This window comes from Pelodiscus sinensis, chromosome 9 (genome assembly GCF_052426305.1).
Source record: "Pelodiscus sinensis isolate ZL-2025 chromosome 9, ASM5242630v1, whole genome shotgun sequence".
In the NCBI taxonomy this organism is placed as follows: domain Eukaryota; kingdom Metazoa; phylum Chordata; order Testudines; family Trionychidae; genus Pelodiscus; species Pelodiscus sinensis.
Genome location: NC_143060.1, coordinates 41,098,645 through 41,116,685, shown reverse-complemented (window position 1 = coordinate 41,116,685; position 18,041 = coordinate 41,098,645). Strand labels below are relative to the sequence as shown.

Sequence of the window (18,041 nt, the reverse complement as noted above, 5' to 3'; positions counted from 1 at the left end):
GAGCATGTGGCAGCGAGAGAGACATGCTGGTTGTTTTAAAAAACAGCTAGTGTATCTCTCTAGTGGCTGAGTGCCCCTGGCAGGGCGGGGACAGGACACGAAAGACTTTGTATGCTTCCTGCCCCCAGGCCTTAATTGGCCTGGGGACAGGGAGCAGGCACAGCTTCCCTCCCCAAAGGCATGTGACACCTAGAGATAAATGCCAACTGTTTTAAAACAGTCGGTGTGTCTTTCTAGCCGCTGCACAATCTTGCGGGGGCGAGGAGACTTCACATGCTCCCGTGCCCCCAGGTCCTGATTGGCCTGGGGAAGAGGGAGTGACAGGGCAGTCACAGGCCAGATCCACTGTTTAAAATCCCATGGCTTTTTAACATATTTTCTGTGGCACGGTCTAATATTCTAGCACTAAGGCCACATATCCTCTAGGAAACTATTTTGAAATGACTAAATTCGACGTAACTCCTGATATAACAAATTTGAACTAGAGTATCTTCACTATGAGGAAGCCTCAAAATTAGTCTGAGGCAGGCTCCATTAATGTGAATGCACTACCTTGGACTTAGAGCCCCAGGAAGCACTCTGGGGAGTTGTGGGAGGTCTCCCGGCAGCCAATAAATTTGAATTAGCGGCACTGAAGCACCCACACTACCGTTATGTTAAAATTACTATTTGGAATCAGTGTTACTCTTCTTGAAAAGAGTACGAATTCTACAGCCCGTTATTTCAAAATAGTGGGTTTGATTGTATGGATGCATCGCTTACTAATTCAAACTTGGGTGGTGGCTATTTTGGAATAAGGACCTACTGTAGACCAGGGCTAAAACATTTTGAAAAACTGGTTGTAATACTTTGGTAAATATTTTTTTAAATTCTTCTGTCACCACAACAATTTTAACTTCTGCTTGCCCATGTGTGTGTGGCATCAAATACTTCGATATTCACAACCTGTGATGTTACAGGTAAGGGACGGTAACATTTCTGTTACATATTTACACTTTCACAAGTGTAACACTCAGATGAGAAGTCACTCCACATTAATACTCGTTATAAAAGATCTTATGAAAACAATTTATTTTTAATCTTTTGGGGAATAGGTTGGGGAAGGGAAGAGTATGAATGGAACAAATAGGTATATGTAAATAATTTGGCAAGAGATTTGTTCATAACATGGTCTAATTGTTTTTGGTATTTTTAAGTAGAAAATAATAATATACATTGATATTTATCTATTACACAATAACTGTTTCCCATGATTTTCTTGTTTCCTATAATCAGTATGTTTCCTAATTATGTAATTCTAGCACTAGACTGAATAGTTCCAGAAGACCCATTTACTCAATTTGCTCAGTGACTCTGGAAATTTAAAAAACCTCTAAACAAGCCATTATATACATGTATTCAAACAGTCTTGGAGGAGTTCTTATGAATTAACACTCATTTAAAATAACCTTTGTAATATGGTACACTGCTGTATATACATTATATACCATAATGGGTCCAAAACAAGCTGCTACAGATAATAATTTAAAACATTTAATTTTTTTAAAAATCACAATTAAAAACATCTCTAAAGGAAACTAACTATAAAAGCTACTTTAAGGTAATACTAAGTCGATTTCTATCAATTGGGATAAAGGAATGAATATTATCCAAACAAACACTCCATCTTTAACACTAATGCTATTGTATCTAATTATTGCAGGAACCTAGGGTGTATGTTCAAGTAGCTTACTAGATGGCTTATAATTCTAGTGAGCACTTTGGTTAAGATTGGAATGTCTAGCCTTACCCCTGAATTTTTCTCTTTTACAGATCTAAGTCAGAATCTTGACCTTATATGAACTACATAGTTATGCAACAGAATTCAGATGTCTGTTTATTTAAATCAGCTTCCACAAACATCTTGGATATGTGTGAAAATGTCTTTCAATCACAGTTTTCACAGTTTTAATAAGGAACCCCTAAGCAGAACCATTATATTCAATTTGATTTGATCTCTATAGACAAAACAGTTAAAACACATTTACTAACATTAAATACAGTCAATTTGCAAAAACATACAATCTGACAAATATTGTCATGTGCTCTTGCAAAGAGTGCATAGGATATATTTCTGCAGCAATCAAAACAGTAAAATCATCTGATGTAATCTCAAATTCAAGCTGTAAACATTCGTAATTTGTAGTTTTTTTGGAAACAATTTGTTCCTTTCAAGTTATTATTAGCAACTTGCACTAGGCTTTGCCCTTTAATTTTTTTCAGCACCTTTACATTACATTATTTTCTGTCTTTAACCCTTTGGTTCTCCAACACCAGTAACATGTTCATGCTTAGATTCAGTGTAGTGATCCTTTCCGTCCAGTGCATAATGAAATCTTTCATATGGAATTCTTGTTGAAGTCCCTAATGCACAGTCTTGAGAAAGAGGCTGATAATGAAGTCAGCTATGCCTTGATAGGATTTCCTGCAGGTTTTGGATCATAACCATATAGGAATGTAGCTGCAATCACAAGAATGGCTCCAAAGAAAAAAACACTGAACAGAATAGGAGAGGGAAAAAGTAACTTTTTTCAGACAGTAAAAATGTATTTATATTATCTAGTCATGAAAAATTACATTCTCTACAGTATTTCTAGTGAGGGAGAAACATGTTCCTTCAATTTGTAATGAACTGGCAATTTATTCATCTACTACTCTTAAATTATAAGACTAGGAAGAGATGGAAAGGAACTAAGAATCCTGAACCTATCAACAATGAAATCATGATATTTCACTGAAATATTCCAAAGATTAAGCAGGATTGTCTCTTCATGAAGCAACTGCCAAAGGAAAATCAATCTAGCTGCATATTTTTAATCCCCTGAATTCCCCCCCCCATCTACAATACACAAGCATACAAAACTAACCACAGAAATTATATTTGTTTGCTGTCCAATCATCTACTACTATACATTTGAGAGTTTGTGTGTCTGTCTCTCCATCCATATTCTGTGAGTCTGTTCAAGAATTCCTCCTCAATGGTAAGAGCTAGGACTACCAAATTTGCTATGCACTTACCTCTTATCATAACTTAAAGCAAGGTAAGGGTTTGGTTGTGCCTGGATGATGGGATGTTCCTGGAACGTGACTGTTTCTCATAAAATGAAAAAAGAGGGAGTCTGGCAAGAGGGATGCTCGCGACCTCCTGGGGGGTCGAGACCCACAGTTTGAGAAACGCAGCTCTAGTGTTTTAACATAGTTTTGCCTGTTCTACGTGCAATGTGTCAAACAGCTTTAAAGTTTTTCTGTATTAGAGACCCAGGCTATGTTTATTTTAAATCCTGTTCTGATAGACCATGTGCCAAATTATATCAGAACACTGAGGAGCAAGAAGGACATTGATATTGTTAACAAAGAAACAGTTTAAATGTATACAGGGCTTAACTGTTGTAATACAGTGTTTACATAAACACACACGCTATACAGACTAACACCTTTTCATGAAATACTAGTACTCAAATACTATAGGGAGACTTTAAAACTTTTTAGAAGAAAAACATTTGAAATATTTTCAAATATATATGCATTTAAAAACATTACCGTGGAGATGTGCAAAATTTTGATAATTTGAGTTTTTTGAACATATGTAGTATTTTGGAAGTGCATCCCAAATTATAGTGGTGCAGTACCTTGCAGTGCCACGAAGAAAGTATTTAACTTGCTCAGAGGCATACACAATTATGTACTTTACATAATTATCCCACTGAGAATTGTTTGCAGACAATGGAGAAACCACCTACAAATTTCTCTACAGAGATATACAGCATGTTTTGCATCTACCCAGCAAGGCTATGTCTCCATTGTGGAACTATTTTGGGATACTGGAAGTATCCTAAAATAGCTATTCTGCATCTTTAAAGCAGCTCATTATTTTGAAATAGATTTCAAAATCATGGGAGTGCTATTCGGATGTCCCTGTAACTCACCTTCCATGAGGGTTAAGGGACGTTTTGGAATATCACTTTATTGCAAAATTTGGCACTGTGTTGACGGTGCCAAATTTCAAAATAAGCTATTTTGAAATTACTTCAAAATAAGCAATGTAATTTGTGTAGCAAAATGTGTGTAGTAAGGGTGCAGTGTAGATGTATCCTAAAAGAATAAAGACAGACACTGGCTTACCTCTCAAATTTTGAATCCTGTTTATGGGCTGAATTTCATTTACTCAAGTTTCCATTATAAACCCCATTTGTCAGGGTCTGATAAGTTAACTATTAAAATGTATTTGTGGCTGAAACTTAACATACCAGTCCTCTAACTTCATTTTCAGTTTGTTTTTACTTGGCAAAATAAGTGTCAGCTTCTTATAATAGGATAGCAAAAATCTACAATGTGCAGTGGGATGTTGTTTGTTTTTTTGTGGCTCTATAATTGCCTTAAATCAGGGCACTATGCTTCAAGAAAAATAGCAGCAGGAAACACATTCCACATCATATCCTAGGCTCTATTGGAAGGCTGTCAGATACAACAATTTTGTCACCTATACTACAATACACTTGAACCTCTGTACTCTGGGAGTCCCTAATCCAGAAACACCTGTGGTATAGAGGAGGAAGTGGCTCCACATGCTGCTGTTGCTCCCCCTCTCTACCAGCTGGTGGAATAACAACACACTGACCACTTCCCTGGAGGCTCTTCTCCACTGCTCCCATGGTGGCAGGGGGCAGTGTGTGAGGGCGGTGCTTGGAGGCAGCAGGGACTGCAGAGCCATGGATGTCCCTCATGCCCAGACTCCACAGCACTGTCCCAGGCCCAGCAAAATCCTTAATCTGGCATACCCTGATTTCCAAGGTTGTTGGATTAAGGAGGTTCAAGTGTACTTAACCCAAATTTAATTATCTATCATGTAATTAAATGAAGTTCACAAGCCTTAACTTTGTATTTCAATTCAGGAATCTACCTAATCCTTTAAAGTAATTTCAATCATGCTTCTATATATCATTATCCACCAATACTCATTAAATACCTACATTTTCAGCAACTGCTATATTCACATATGCATAGATAACAACACTCACCTGGTTGGGACAAAATCTTGCAACCAGAAATAGGATATCAGTGTTGACAATATAATTGACAAAGATGTTGCAAATCCCTTTAAAATATTGTCTGCATATTTTATAACAGCAGCAATCACGAGGCCCCCAAGTGCCTGCAAAAAGATTGAGACTCACTTAAGATGAACACATATTTTAGAAATTTTTTAAAAAGTACTATGACAGATATGGCAAACAGAAACCTATCTTCAGATTATTATATTTAAAGTTATGAAATGTTATTCAGTGTGTTTGAGCCAGGCCCTGAAAACATGAACATTTCAAAGACCATTATGATGAGATGGGCAAGAGTTATGAGCCAAGACCTATGTGTCAATACATGCTATATGTATTTGTATGTTCTAGGGATGTAAGTGACTAATCAACTAGTTGACTATCCAATAAGCAAAAGCTTATTAGATAGTTGACATACTAGTCGACTTGTCACTTCCTCCCACTTGCTGCCTCTATCAGAAAGAGGCAGCAAGGGGCGGGGGGAGAGGAGGGAGGTAGTGCTGGGAGAAGCCATCTTAAAAGCTGGTGCTCCCCAGTTCCAGCTCCGTGGTAAGGGGCAGGACCACAGCAGCAGCATTCCAACTTTGAAATGTACAAGAGTCCCCGCTGGGGCTCTTGTACATTTCAAAGCAGAAGTGCATGGAGCCCAGAATCAGCAGGGGACTCCCTGCTGGCCCTGGGTTCCACGTGGAGTTTCAATCTTTGAAATGCACAAGAGTCTCTGCTGGGGGTCTTGTACATTTCAAAGGCGGAATGCCATTCTAGTCCTTATTGACTCATCGAATAATCAATGTAAATCTCATTGACTAGTTGATTAGTTAATCACAATTTGAAATCCCTAGTATGTTCCTAACCCATAGGTACGACCCTGCCTAAGTCAGGATCATGTAAAACACATCATAGACCATGGAATTTGGCCTTCCCCTTTGAAATCTGGTCTCCATACTTATACAGGTTTCACAAGGGAGAACACTATTTCTCACAGTGTGGATCTTGACCCAAAAGGAAGTTTTTTTTTGGGGGGAGGGGGGGTGTTCTCAAGGTTGTTTTAGTGTTGTCACGATTTTGCCACCCTTACTTCTGCACTGCCATCAGACCTGTGTGGCCAGAGAGTAGCAGCTTTTGGCTGGACATCTAGTTCTGAAGGCAGCACTCCAGCAGCAGCAGCACAGAAACAAGGGTAGCAGTACTGCAACCCCAGACCCTACAATAACCTAGCAACACCTCCCCCCACCTCACACAACTCTTTTTGGGATCAGGACTATTATAATTATAATACTGTGCAATTTCAGATTTAAATGCTGAAATCATGAAATATATAATGTTTAAAACCCTATGACTGAAATTGACTAAAATGGAACATGAACTTGGTAGGGACCTATTCATAGTGTGAGGTGGGAGTCTTCCTGTGGATTCTAGAATCACTAAAGGATAATTACTGTGAAATCTCAAAACTGGCTATGCATATTCCCCATTTCTTGAGGCTTGGGCTGCCTGAAAAGGGAGGGGTACCACCTGTTTTTGGGAGACTTGGAGACAAACACCTTTGGGGTATGACAGCTGAGTTTAAACCAACTCAAAGGTCTGTTTTTTGATTTAACAAAAGGACATGACCTTTTGTATAAAGCAGGACTCATCATGTCAAAGGGTTGGAATTAAGGGTCTCCACAGGATAACTACCAGTCAAGTGTTTAAGATCCTGTTTTTCTTTTATGAATTTTCTTTTAATGTTTTTTTACACTAACCTAAATGTACTCTGCTTTCATAGAGCTGTGTGGTAATTGGTAACCACCAGTAAGAACACTAACCACTGGTAAAAACACTACCCTTGTCCTTCAATAGAAAGCATAGAGGAGGAGGTAGACACTGGTCAGACATGCTTGCAACTACAGGTAGCTGCTGTCAAAAATCCTGGTCAGAGAACAAGTAGGACACAGGCTCTGATCAGAGGAGAGCTGAAGGTTAGACAGGGAATAGAGGTGTAGTGACCTGAAATTGTGACATGTAATTGATTATTTCAGTGGTAACATTTAATTCAATATACTACACACATTTTAAAAAAAGTTTTTAGCTATGTAAAAGATGTTAGTACTGTATATTTTACATTGTTGTCGATATGGTGGATGACAGCAATTGACAACAGAACTCCTTCTGTAGATCACAGATCACCAACTATATTAGCACCTTGATATTTCTAGTGAGTGAGCGTACTACATTTGTGTCTCAACGATGATTATGATATAATTTCTGTATAATTGCTGGTAGGCTTTCTTTTCTTTACTAATCTGTCTTTAATATTTCAAAATTAATAGTTATAGATTTTTACTGTGAACTGTATGTTTGATAACTCAATGTTTAGATTGCTAATAATTTGCCATTTCCTTTATTTAGAGATCTAGTTTTGTCACTGATACACAAGATGTTTACTTGCAAAATTCCTATTAGCATTAATGGGAACCACCAGCAAAATTTCCCACAGCATTTATGGAGAAATAAATTCCAAGTGTATTTTGTGTAAACATATGGGTTTAGATACATTACCTGTAGAACAACAACTATCCAGGTAAGTTTGTTATATCCTTGAAAAAATCCATTCTTTGATATAAGTCCTCCATCATAAATGTACACACCCATCAATCCAAATATGCTACCAAAAAATCCTAAGAGAAAAGACAGACTTGAAAGCTTGAAATAGAAAAACTGGGAGGTGTTCCTCATTAATAACTAGATCTGCAGGACTACTGGCATCTGCCCATGTTAATTAAGTTTCAGGATCAGGCCTTGGTTTGCAATATAATAACCATGTTTAAACACAACCAGTGGATCTGACAGGAATAAAATAAATAAATAAAAAGCTTTTCCTCTAAAAAAAAATTTGGATCATCTTAGTGATAAGACTGATATGTTCTTGGTCTATTTTGCTTTACACTATAAGCCTGCAGATAAATCAGATATATGGATATAATTTTTAAAAAGATGCTCTCAAAGGATTTTATATTTTAAAAATTATTTGATACTTATAATGAATCTTTAAGGAGCATAAAACTGAACATTTGTTTCTTTATTTTTTTAAAAAGTTCTAGTTCATAAATTTGTTTGTAATAGAATTTCTCCTGTTTTGAATGTTGTATTTGTATTGGAGTTGGAAGTATTACAGCATTACTTCACAGAAATAAATGATGGGGAAAAATAACTATTAGATTGTGATCCCATGTTATACAAATTTTAGAAAAATATTTTAAAAATAAATGGTGATTACTACTCCTTTAATTTCTGAATAGAAAACTTAAAACTTTCTAAACATTTAACATGAAACAGTCATTACTCAAACTACTGTATCAGCTTAAGTTAAAAAGACTAAAAATGTTAAAAAAGATGGAATACATTTCACTATTATAAACTTCAAATTTAAAATCATAGTTCAATGTACTTATCATTATCCCATACAGTCACTTTAAAACACTGTTTTAAGAACGTAATTGTTCTCATGCACCAAGTAACGCTAGCAGGGGACCAGACACAACATCCAACTGATAGCCTATCTGTTTTTGTAGATTCCTTTCTATACTGTAGAAGAAAATCTGAAGAACAATTTATCAAAGAATCATCACTTTTCAACATAGTTATGAATATTTATTTTGCAATCATTTTACATGTGTGCACTGCTGTTAGATCCTAATAGTGCAAACGACAGCACAGTTTTAGTGACGTTTTAGACTTGGCTCAGTTCAGGTAAATAACTTGGATTGTGATTGTGGTCCACATCTAAAAACCTAAGTTTTAGTACAAGTTCCTCACCCTCCATGCAAATGCTGTGCCATGGAAATGGTGGGTGAGATCAAATCTGTAGGACAGCATGAGAGAGAGCAAGCATGACTAATGTATTCAGACCTGATGTGTGTGTCTGTGTAGACAGAAGCATAGTGATTCCTGGTTTCCTGTTAAGCAAGAAGAAAGGAACCAGAAAATAGATTAAGACGACTATTCAAATATGTGAAGCTTCTGTAACTGTAAATACACAGTTACATTAATTTTCCGTCTATCTTGAAAGAGTAAGAAATTATACAATTCCCTCAATTCAAATTCCTTTCAAAGTATATTCAAATCTTGTAAAACTCTTCTCTATGTGCTACCCAAATTATGAATATTTTCAGTTCAATTCACTGCAACAAGGAGAGCACAAAGGAAAAATAAGAATTCAAATCCTGCTGGAGGTATTTTACTTAATGTAAAAATACTCAGACCACACTTGCAATACATGGAGCTGATATGTCCATCCTCTGCCTACCAGAAGGAAGGGTGTGCTCCTCTGAGCATATAAGAGACAGGGGAATGGAAGTATTGCTATATTCCACCCACATGAGGAAACTAGTTTCAAATAGAATGGAAGCCAGCTCAGAATACATTGCTCCTTCCATCTTGAAAAGCCAGTCTTCAGAACCACTGTTGAGATGGGTGGCATGAGAGAGATTGGGTGTGTAATAGGATGAGGATAGAGAAGTAGAAGAATCATGATACTAGCACCAAGGGCTAGGATCATAGTTCAACCCTGTGAACAAATTGAATAATCATGTCTTTAAAATGTCAATCTTTTTATAGGGATTATATTTGTTTTTAAATTACCTTACAAAATAAAGCTTTAAAACATTTATTTTGTTCTATTATATATAAAAACCACATTATATTAAGTGCCCATATTTTTAAATCAATTCAGTGTTTGTTAAAAGTATTGGATTCATATTGCTGCACAAACATGAACTCTACTTAATTACTTCACAAGACAGTCACACCATCCTTCAAATAAATCACACAGGGTAGCTTTATTTCAAATGTTTCACAATCCAAATTCAACTGGCTACGGCTTCATGCCAACTGTTCTACAGAGCCCATTAATCTCCATTTTAAATCCAAGTAAACACACTTACAAACATTGAAATAGCAAGTTAAATACAATACCTGAGTTTAGGGCAGGATGCAACTTCTGGAATTCCTGTTAGCAAAGCAGATATCAAACTTGCTAAACATGTATGTAATAGCATAACAAAATATGATTGTACTGAATCTAATGTATATCTGACTGTTGTTCACTGTTCTTTCTGAAGGCAGTTTTTCTTTTTTAAAACAGCCAAAATTGGACATACCAAGTTGGATGTTTCTGATCCAGACAGATTGTTTGGTTTCTTTTAAAATCTTCTCAAAATAAACTCCAGCAAATCCACTTGAAAAGCAGGCTATAAGGACTGCCGTAAGACCAACAAATTGAGATCCCGCAGACAACTCTTTTGTAGTTGTTGCTTGAGAATCTGAGGGCCACTAAGTATAAAAACAAAACAATGTGTATACATTTTAAAAAATTATACAAATTATTTCATAAAATTAAGTTTTACCATTTATAGAATGCAAGTTTATTTTCTATCAAGGGTCCACACATATTGCTGATGAATGGAGGCAGGTTTGCGGTACTACTGTAAAAACCTGTATTATGTTATCATGTTTTTGTAAATTTCAGCTAAATCTACCATTATATTTTTCCTTAGTATTCCACTGAATAAAGGGTGAAATTCTGTAGTCGCTAAAATTAATAGCAAAATTCTTGCTAGCTTCAAGAGGGCCAGGATTTCATAATCTATGAATGGACACTTTCAATCAATTGCAGGATAAATAGTATATGTAGTGTTTATGCATATGGGCTGTGTCTAGACTGGCAAGTTTGTCTGGAAAATCAGCCGCTTTTCCGGAAAAGCTTGCCAGCTGTCTACACTGGCCGCTTGAATTTCCGCAAAAGCACTGACGATCTCATGTAAGATCGTCAGTGCTTTTCCGGAAATACTATGCTGCTCCCGTTCGGGCAAAAGTCTTTTTCCGAAAGACTTTTGCGCAAAAGAGCCAGTGTAGACAGCACAGTACTGTTTTCCGCAAAAAAGCCCCAATCGCGAAAATGGCGATCGAGGCTTTTTTGCGGAAAAGTGCGTCTAGATTGGCCAAAGTACTTTTGCGGAAAAGCGTCCTGCCAATCTAGACGCGCTTTTCCGAAAATGCTTTTAATGGAAAACTTTTCCGTTAAAAGCATTTCCGGAAAATCATGCCAGTGTAGACGTAGCCATGATGTTTATTACACAAAAAAAGATGCTAAGCTATAGGCAGAGGCATATTGAAAAGTCTCTTAATAACTGTAAGATACTTTTTCATTGTTTTTAGCAACTCAAAAACTTCAGAGCAGACAAAAACCTTGTAATCCATCTCAGCAAATTCTCCTATCCTATGACTCTACCCTGGAAATTATTGAAACTGTGTGTCTGAATCTATTAATTCAAGGGGGACAATATAATTATCTATATTCAAATACTTGAGTCCCTTAATAAAAAAAAATCCCAAATCACTTAAGACACACACTATTAATATTTACCTGTACAAATGCTACTCCTGTCATCAATATCACTAATGATAGCCACTGGTATATACCTAATTTCTTACTTAGCATAGACACAGAAAATAATGCTGTAGTAAGAATTTTCAATTGATATGTGACCTGAAAAGACAAAATAAAATTAATACTATACAACCCATTTTTGTCTGAACAATTATGTTCAAATCTAAAAACATAATACCTGATAAGTAGCAGCATCTAGGTTTGACAGTGCTACATACAGCAAGTTATTCTGAAGAGTATAAATCCCTGATGGAATAGCAAGCTTAAGTGTTTCCATAGGCTTATTAAGGATTTCATCATGTAGCACTCTGTTCAGAGCCCGGAAATTGCACTCTACTCAAAAGAAACAATACAAGAGATAAAAATTAAAAAGAAAAAACAGGACAGCTACAAATGGAACACTGTTTTTCGATTGCTACAAACTTTTTGTGCCAACTTTAGCCTTCAGAAAACTCAAAATTCTGTATGCTTTCCTCACATTTTTATACAGATTCTCCAAGGTATGAAACCTCTGACACTTTGCTACCATAGTCCACATTAGCCCAAAATAATAAAGCTGAATTATTCAAAAAATTAATAAATCCTATCTTAATTACAATTTCTGTGATTTAAAAAACTGCAACTCTGTACCTTCCGTTTTTCCTAGTCTTACTTATTCTTCTCAAATAGTGCTTTCTGGGTGAACAGAAGGTGCATGCCTATTACCAGGACAACCATTCTTACCCTACATCCATGACCCACCAAGTGGAATCTCTTGGGTATATATTTGTGCTATATTTATAAAAGATTATATTGTGTGCTTAAGTGCGAGGTACCAAGAGAGGTCTTCCCTGCTCAGTGGTTAACATTTCTATAGAAATGGTTTAGATCTTCTTTCTAGATATTTTATGTGGGAATGGCAAACTTTTCTTCTCTCTTGGCATTCACATAGCTCCTTAACATCACAGCATTCAAGCACCTGTTTTTACAGCTGTCACCAAAACATAGCAATTGACAAAATATAGGAAAGCTATTTCTAGATTAAAACTTGAAACATACTGCTGTCTTTGTAGACCAATAAAATGCAGGCCATAATCTTCAAAAGTTCAGCAACAACTACTGCAGTAGAGGATAAGTAACGAGGTCCTTCCTCTTTCAATGTCCGAGAATATCGCATAGTCAAAACTAAACTAGTGGTCTGAAAGACCAGGATTCCCAAGGAAAGGTATTTTAAATTGGTAGACATTTCTTGACTTTGACTTTCCTGAAACAGAATAAAAAGAAAAAGAAGTTAAAATCAGACATTTCTTCTGTATTAGTATATTAAAAGGATATCCAGGGAACACCGTCACTGAAGGCAATTAAGACAGAGTTCGTCTATCCAAATCCCTATTCAGAAAACAATGATGTAAAACAGGGAGTCTCTACCTTCATTACACCATCACCCACTTCTGACAACAAAAATTAGTACATGACCCCACGAAAGGGGACTGAAGCCTGGGTCAGCCCAAGTGCCATTTCCCCATCTGGGAAACAGAGGGAAAGAGAACTTCAGCAACAAGTGGCAGGGCTCAGGCTTCAGCCCCAGGTCCCAGCAAATCTAAGCCAGTCCTGGCAACCCTGTTAAAATGGGGTCCCAACCCACAGTCAGAGAAACAGTGGTATAAAGAACAAATTCATTTCAAGGGGACCATATGCACCAAGAAAACAAATGGTGGTGCTACCAAAATCTTAAGAAGAATCATACTTATTACATCATAAACACCTGCAATAATAATGCTCCCTATTCTCACTCCTTTTGTAGGTAATACTTCATTCCAATCAAGGGTGGAAGAAACAAGTTTAAACAAGACTTTGATACACAGCAGAAACAATATGTTGATTAGTCTATTAAAATGAAATGCTTCCTATATTTGCTTTGGGTAATAAATAATTTCACCAACATCTTTACAACAGCTGTTAATGCAGGTTCTCCCACTGTACATACACATTTGTACATATCTTCTACTTTACCAATTAGAGACAAAATAATAATCTGTCCATCAATAGTCCATCAAATTTCTACTCTCTCAGTATTTCAAATATTTTGAAAGGCTCTAAACCTGCTAACACTTAAACCCATGCTTAATATGTTTCACAGTACAATTACTAACTACATTTACAGTAACAATTTACAGCTGATAATTGAATCCCTGTGCTGAAGATTGATCTGTCCAAATATCTGTACTATGCAAACTAATAACAGTAGAACAATGCCAAATGATGTAGCCGTGAGAAAGGCCACACTGAATAAGATGAAAAAACAAAACCCTCTCTGCAAAGAGATCAGCAAGTGGCAAAGACTAAATGCTCTGTCTACAGTACATAAATTCACGGAAGCTAATATAGATTATACCAGGGGTGCGGCACCTCCATCGAACCACGCCTGCTGATAGCTGTGAGTTCCTGTGCCTGGGGGTAGCCCAGGGAAAGTGTTTTGTGGCCCACCAACAGCTAACTCTGATGAACTGTGTCCAGCCCACAGGTTGGGGGCTCCCCACTCCTGGATTACACTAGTGAAGCTGAATAAACATTAGGAATCCTAAAATAGATACGCTTCTGGTTGTTGACATCACTTTAAGCCAATGGTTCTCAAATTGAGCCGCAGGTCCGCCCATGTGGAAGACATGGAAAGTGGAAGACAGTATGGGGGACAGTGATTATGAAATAATAGAGTTCATGATCTTAAGGAAAGGTAGAAGGGAGACCAGCACAATTGAGGTAATGGATTTCAGGAAGGCAGATTTTGATAAGCTCAGAGAACTTGTAGGTAAGGTCCCATGGGAAGCAAGACTGAAGGGAAAAACAACTGAGGAGAGTTGGAAGTATTTCAAAGGGACGTTGTTAAGGGCCCAAAAGCAAACAATTCCACTGTGTAGGAAAGATAGAAAATACGGCAAAAGACCAGCTTGGCTTAACAAGGAGATCTTGCATGATCTCAAAATAAAAAAGGAGTCCTATAAAAAATGGAAACTAGGACAAATAACAAAGGATGAATATAGGCAAGCAACACGGGAATGCAGGGGCAAGATTAGAAAGGCAAAGGCACAAAATGAGATCAAACTAGCTACAGGCATAAAGGGAAACAAGAAGACCTTTTATAAATACATTAGAAGCAAGAGGAAGACCAAGGACAGGGTAGGCCCACTGCTCAGTGAGGAGGGAGAAGCAGTAACAGGAAACTTGGAAATGGCGGAGATGCTCAATGACTTCTTTGTTTCGGTCTTCACTGAGAAGTCTGGAGGTGTGCCTAACGTAGTGAATACAAGCAGAGAGAGGGTAAGTTTCAGAAGATAGGATACACAAAGAACAATTTAAAAATCACTTAGGAAAGTTAGATGTCAGCAAGTCACCAGGTCCTGATGAATTGCATCCCAGGATACTCAAGGAGCTGATAGAGGAGGTATCTGAGCCTTTAGCTTTGATCTTTGAAAAATCATGGAAGACAGGGGAGATTCCAGAAGACTGGAAAAGGGCAAATATTGTGCCCATCTATAAAAAAGGGAATAAGAACAACCCAGGAAACTATAGACCGGTCAGTTTAACGTCTGTCCCAGGGAAGATAATGGAGCAGGTAATTAAGGAAATCATATGCAAACACTTGGAAGGTAATAAAGTGATAGGGAATAGCCAGCATGGGTTTGTGAAGAACAAGTCATGCCAAACTAATCTGATAGCTTTCTTTGATAGGATAACGAGCCTTGTGGATAAGGGAGAAGCGGTGGATGTCATATACCTAGACTTTAGTAAGGCATTTGATACGGTCTCGCATGATATTCTTATTGATAAACTAGGCAAATATAACTTAGATAGGGCCACAATAAGGTGGGTGCATAATTGGCTGGATAACCGTAGTCAGAGAGTTGTTGTTAACAGTGCTAAATCCTGCTAGAAAGGGATAACAAGTGGAGTTCCGCAAGGGTCTGTTTTGGGACCAGTACTGTTCAAAATCTTCATCAATGATGTAGATATTGGGATAGAGAGTACGCTTATTAAGTTTGCAGATGATACCAAACTGGGTGGGGTTGCAACTTCTTTGGAGGATAGGGACATAATTCAAAATGACCTTAGCAAGTTAGAGAAATGGTCAGAGGTAAACAGGATGAAGTTTAATAAAGAGAAATGCAAAGTGCTCCACTTAGGAAGGAACAATCAGTTCCATACATACAAGATGGGAAGCGACTGTCTAGGAAGGAGCATGGCGGAAAGGGATCTAGGGGTCATAGTGGACCACAAGTTGAATATGAGTCAACAGTGTGATGCTGTTGCAAAAAAAGCAAATAGGATTCTAGGTTGTATCAACAGGTGTGTTGTAAGCAAAACTCGTGAAGTCATTCTGCCGCTCTACTCTGCACTAGTTAGGCCTCAGCTGGAGTACTGTGTCCAGTTCTGGGCGCCACATTTCAAGAAAGATGTGGAAAAATTGGAAAGGGTACAGAGAAGAGTGACAAGAATGATTAAAGGCTTAGAGAACATGACCTATGAAGCCAGGCTTCATGAACTGGGCTTGTTTAGTTTGGAAAAAAAGAAGATTAAGGGGGGGACATGATAGCGGTTTTCAAATATCTAAAAGGGTGTCACAATGAGGAAGGAGAAAATTTGTTCCTCTTGGTTTCTGAGGACAGGACAAGGAGTAATGGGCTTAAAGTGCAGCAAGGGAGGTTTAGATTGGACATTAGGAAAAAATTCCTAACTGTCAGGGTGGTCAAATATTGGAATAAATTGCCAAGGGAGGTGGTGGAATCTCTCTCTCTGGAGATATTTAAGAACAGGTTAGATAGACATCTGTCAGGGATGGTGTAGACAGAGCTTGGTCCTGCCTTGAGGGCAGGGGGCTGGACTCGATGACCTCTCGAGGTCCCTTCCAGTCCTATGATTCTATGTAAGTCGCTGATGGCCCTGCACCGCTTTGTTTACATAAAGTGTCCCTAGCCACACAGCTTCCATTGGAAGCAATCTGTCGTTTTTAGCCTAGGGGAGCTAGGCTGGAAATGACGAACCGCAGCCAATGGGAGCTGCAAAGCTCCATGGCTATGGACAAAGTATGCAGCCTGTCAATGGCTTTTCTGGGTAGGTCCACAGCCCATTTTGAGAACCACTACTTTAAGCACTGTCTTTATCAGATCTGAGGTAAGCAGTACCTACTGAAGGACACAAGGGACAACATAAGGCTTGTTTTAGGAAACTACCATAATGCTTGGTCTTAATAAGGAAATCCAAGTCAATATACTTTTATTAAGTACACTACAGTTATACCTCATCATCTTCTTCTACTCTCAGTTATTAGCTATGAATGCTTCCCATACAAATTCATGTAGAATACACATCTACTTTAAATTCCATGGAAAGTGTTCCAATTGCAGAATTCACTATTTGTATAATGAATCAAAATCATAATACTTTAAAAAAGATGAACAAATAAAAGGGAAGTCCATGATGAGCATACATTTACTCCAAGTAAACCAAACAAAGCTATTTAAAGTCAAGTCACGCCAAGTCAAGACATCATGGTCCACATTTTTATGTTTGTGTAGCTGATATATGCAATGCCTAACGCATGTGCATGCACACACAGGTGATACAGAAATCTTGACTTTCAAGTATCAGGCATCTTGTGTAAAGGGGAACATGTAGAAAATGTGCATGTATGTTTAAAAATGTGCATCTGAAATTAAAGCTATTTTTCAGTTACTGAAGTTCTATCTCAAAATATATTTTATGAAACTGTAGTTATTTCACAAATCTGTATAATATATTTTTGTTTTATATGTGTCTCAGTGTTTAGCTAGATTTTCTCCAGGTTAGTATGTAAAAGAGGCTATAAACTATGGGTACTTAAGGAAACAACACAAATTTGACAAGATCTGTGGCTGAATGGTTACAGATTGACATTAGCTGCATTCCTGTTCTCTGGACAGTAAGATTATTTGCAGCATGAAGTATGTGGTTGCACACATTTTTGTAAAAGCCCATGGATACTCAATATGCTATTTACTGGAGTAAATCAAGTAGAACACCTGCTGGAGAAAAGGCAATACAAGATAATTAGTTGGTCATTAACCAGAATTAGGCAATATAATCTATGTCAGGGATGGGCAATAATGTGAGACCAGGGGCCACTTCAGAAATTTTTGAAGTGGCCCTGGTCCACCCTGGAAGGGGCAGGGCCTTGGCAGCAGGGGCTGGGCCAGGACAAATCCAATGCTTCCCCGCCCACAGATCCTGAATGTGAAGTCTTTGCCCCTGCCTTCCCCCTCCTCCCCAAGAGAATCACCAGCTGTTCTGAAGCTCTGGTGGTTCCTTCTAGTTGCCTATGCCCCTGGCAGCAGGAGGAGACTTTGCACGCTCCCCCCGCCCCCAGGTCAATCAGGGCCTAGGAGTGGGAGAAGCACAGGAAGTCTCTTGCTCCCTGTCCCGACCCTGCAAGGGGTGCGTGGCACTTAGAGTCAACCGCATGCTGCTGCTGCTGGGGGACGAGACTTAACGCATTGCTCCGTCCCCAG

The 18,041-nt window shown here is 38.0% G+C and overlaps 1 protein-coding gene across 5 annotated transcripts in view; it reads right to left on the bottom strand.

Moving 5' to 3' along the window:
- Positions 1-1,034: 1,034 nt before the first annotated feature.
- SLC35A3 (solute carrier family 35 member A3) overlaps positions 1,035-18,041 on the bottom strand; it is a 36,655-nt gene continuing 19,648 nt past the window's right edge. For all 5 annotated transcript variants that reach the window (XM_075936606.2, XM_075936607.2, XM_075936605.2 and 2 more), the window contains 7 exons: positions 12,559-12,763; positions 11,699-11,853; positions 11,497-11,619; positions 10,232-10,403; positions 7,632-7,750; positions 5,058-5,191; positions 1,035-2,535 (listed from right to left, as the gene is read on the bottom strand). In XM_075936606.2, coding sequence (XP_075792721.2) covers positions 2,445-2,535; positions 5,058-5,191; positions 7,632-7,750; positions 10,232-10,403; positions 11,497-11,619; positions 11,699-11,853; positions 12,559-12,745 — 981 coding nt within the window. In that variant the 5' untranslated portion in view covers positions 12,746-12,763 and the 3' untranslated portion in view covers positions 1,035-2,444. The remainder of the gene's footprint in view (positions 2,536-5,057; positions 5,192-7,631; positions 7,751-10,231; positions 10,404-11,496; positions 11,620-11,698; positions 11,854-12,558; positions 12,764-18,041) is intronic.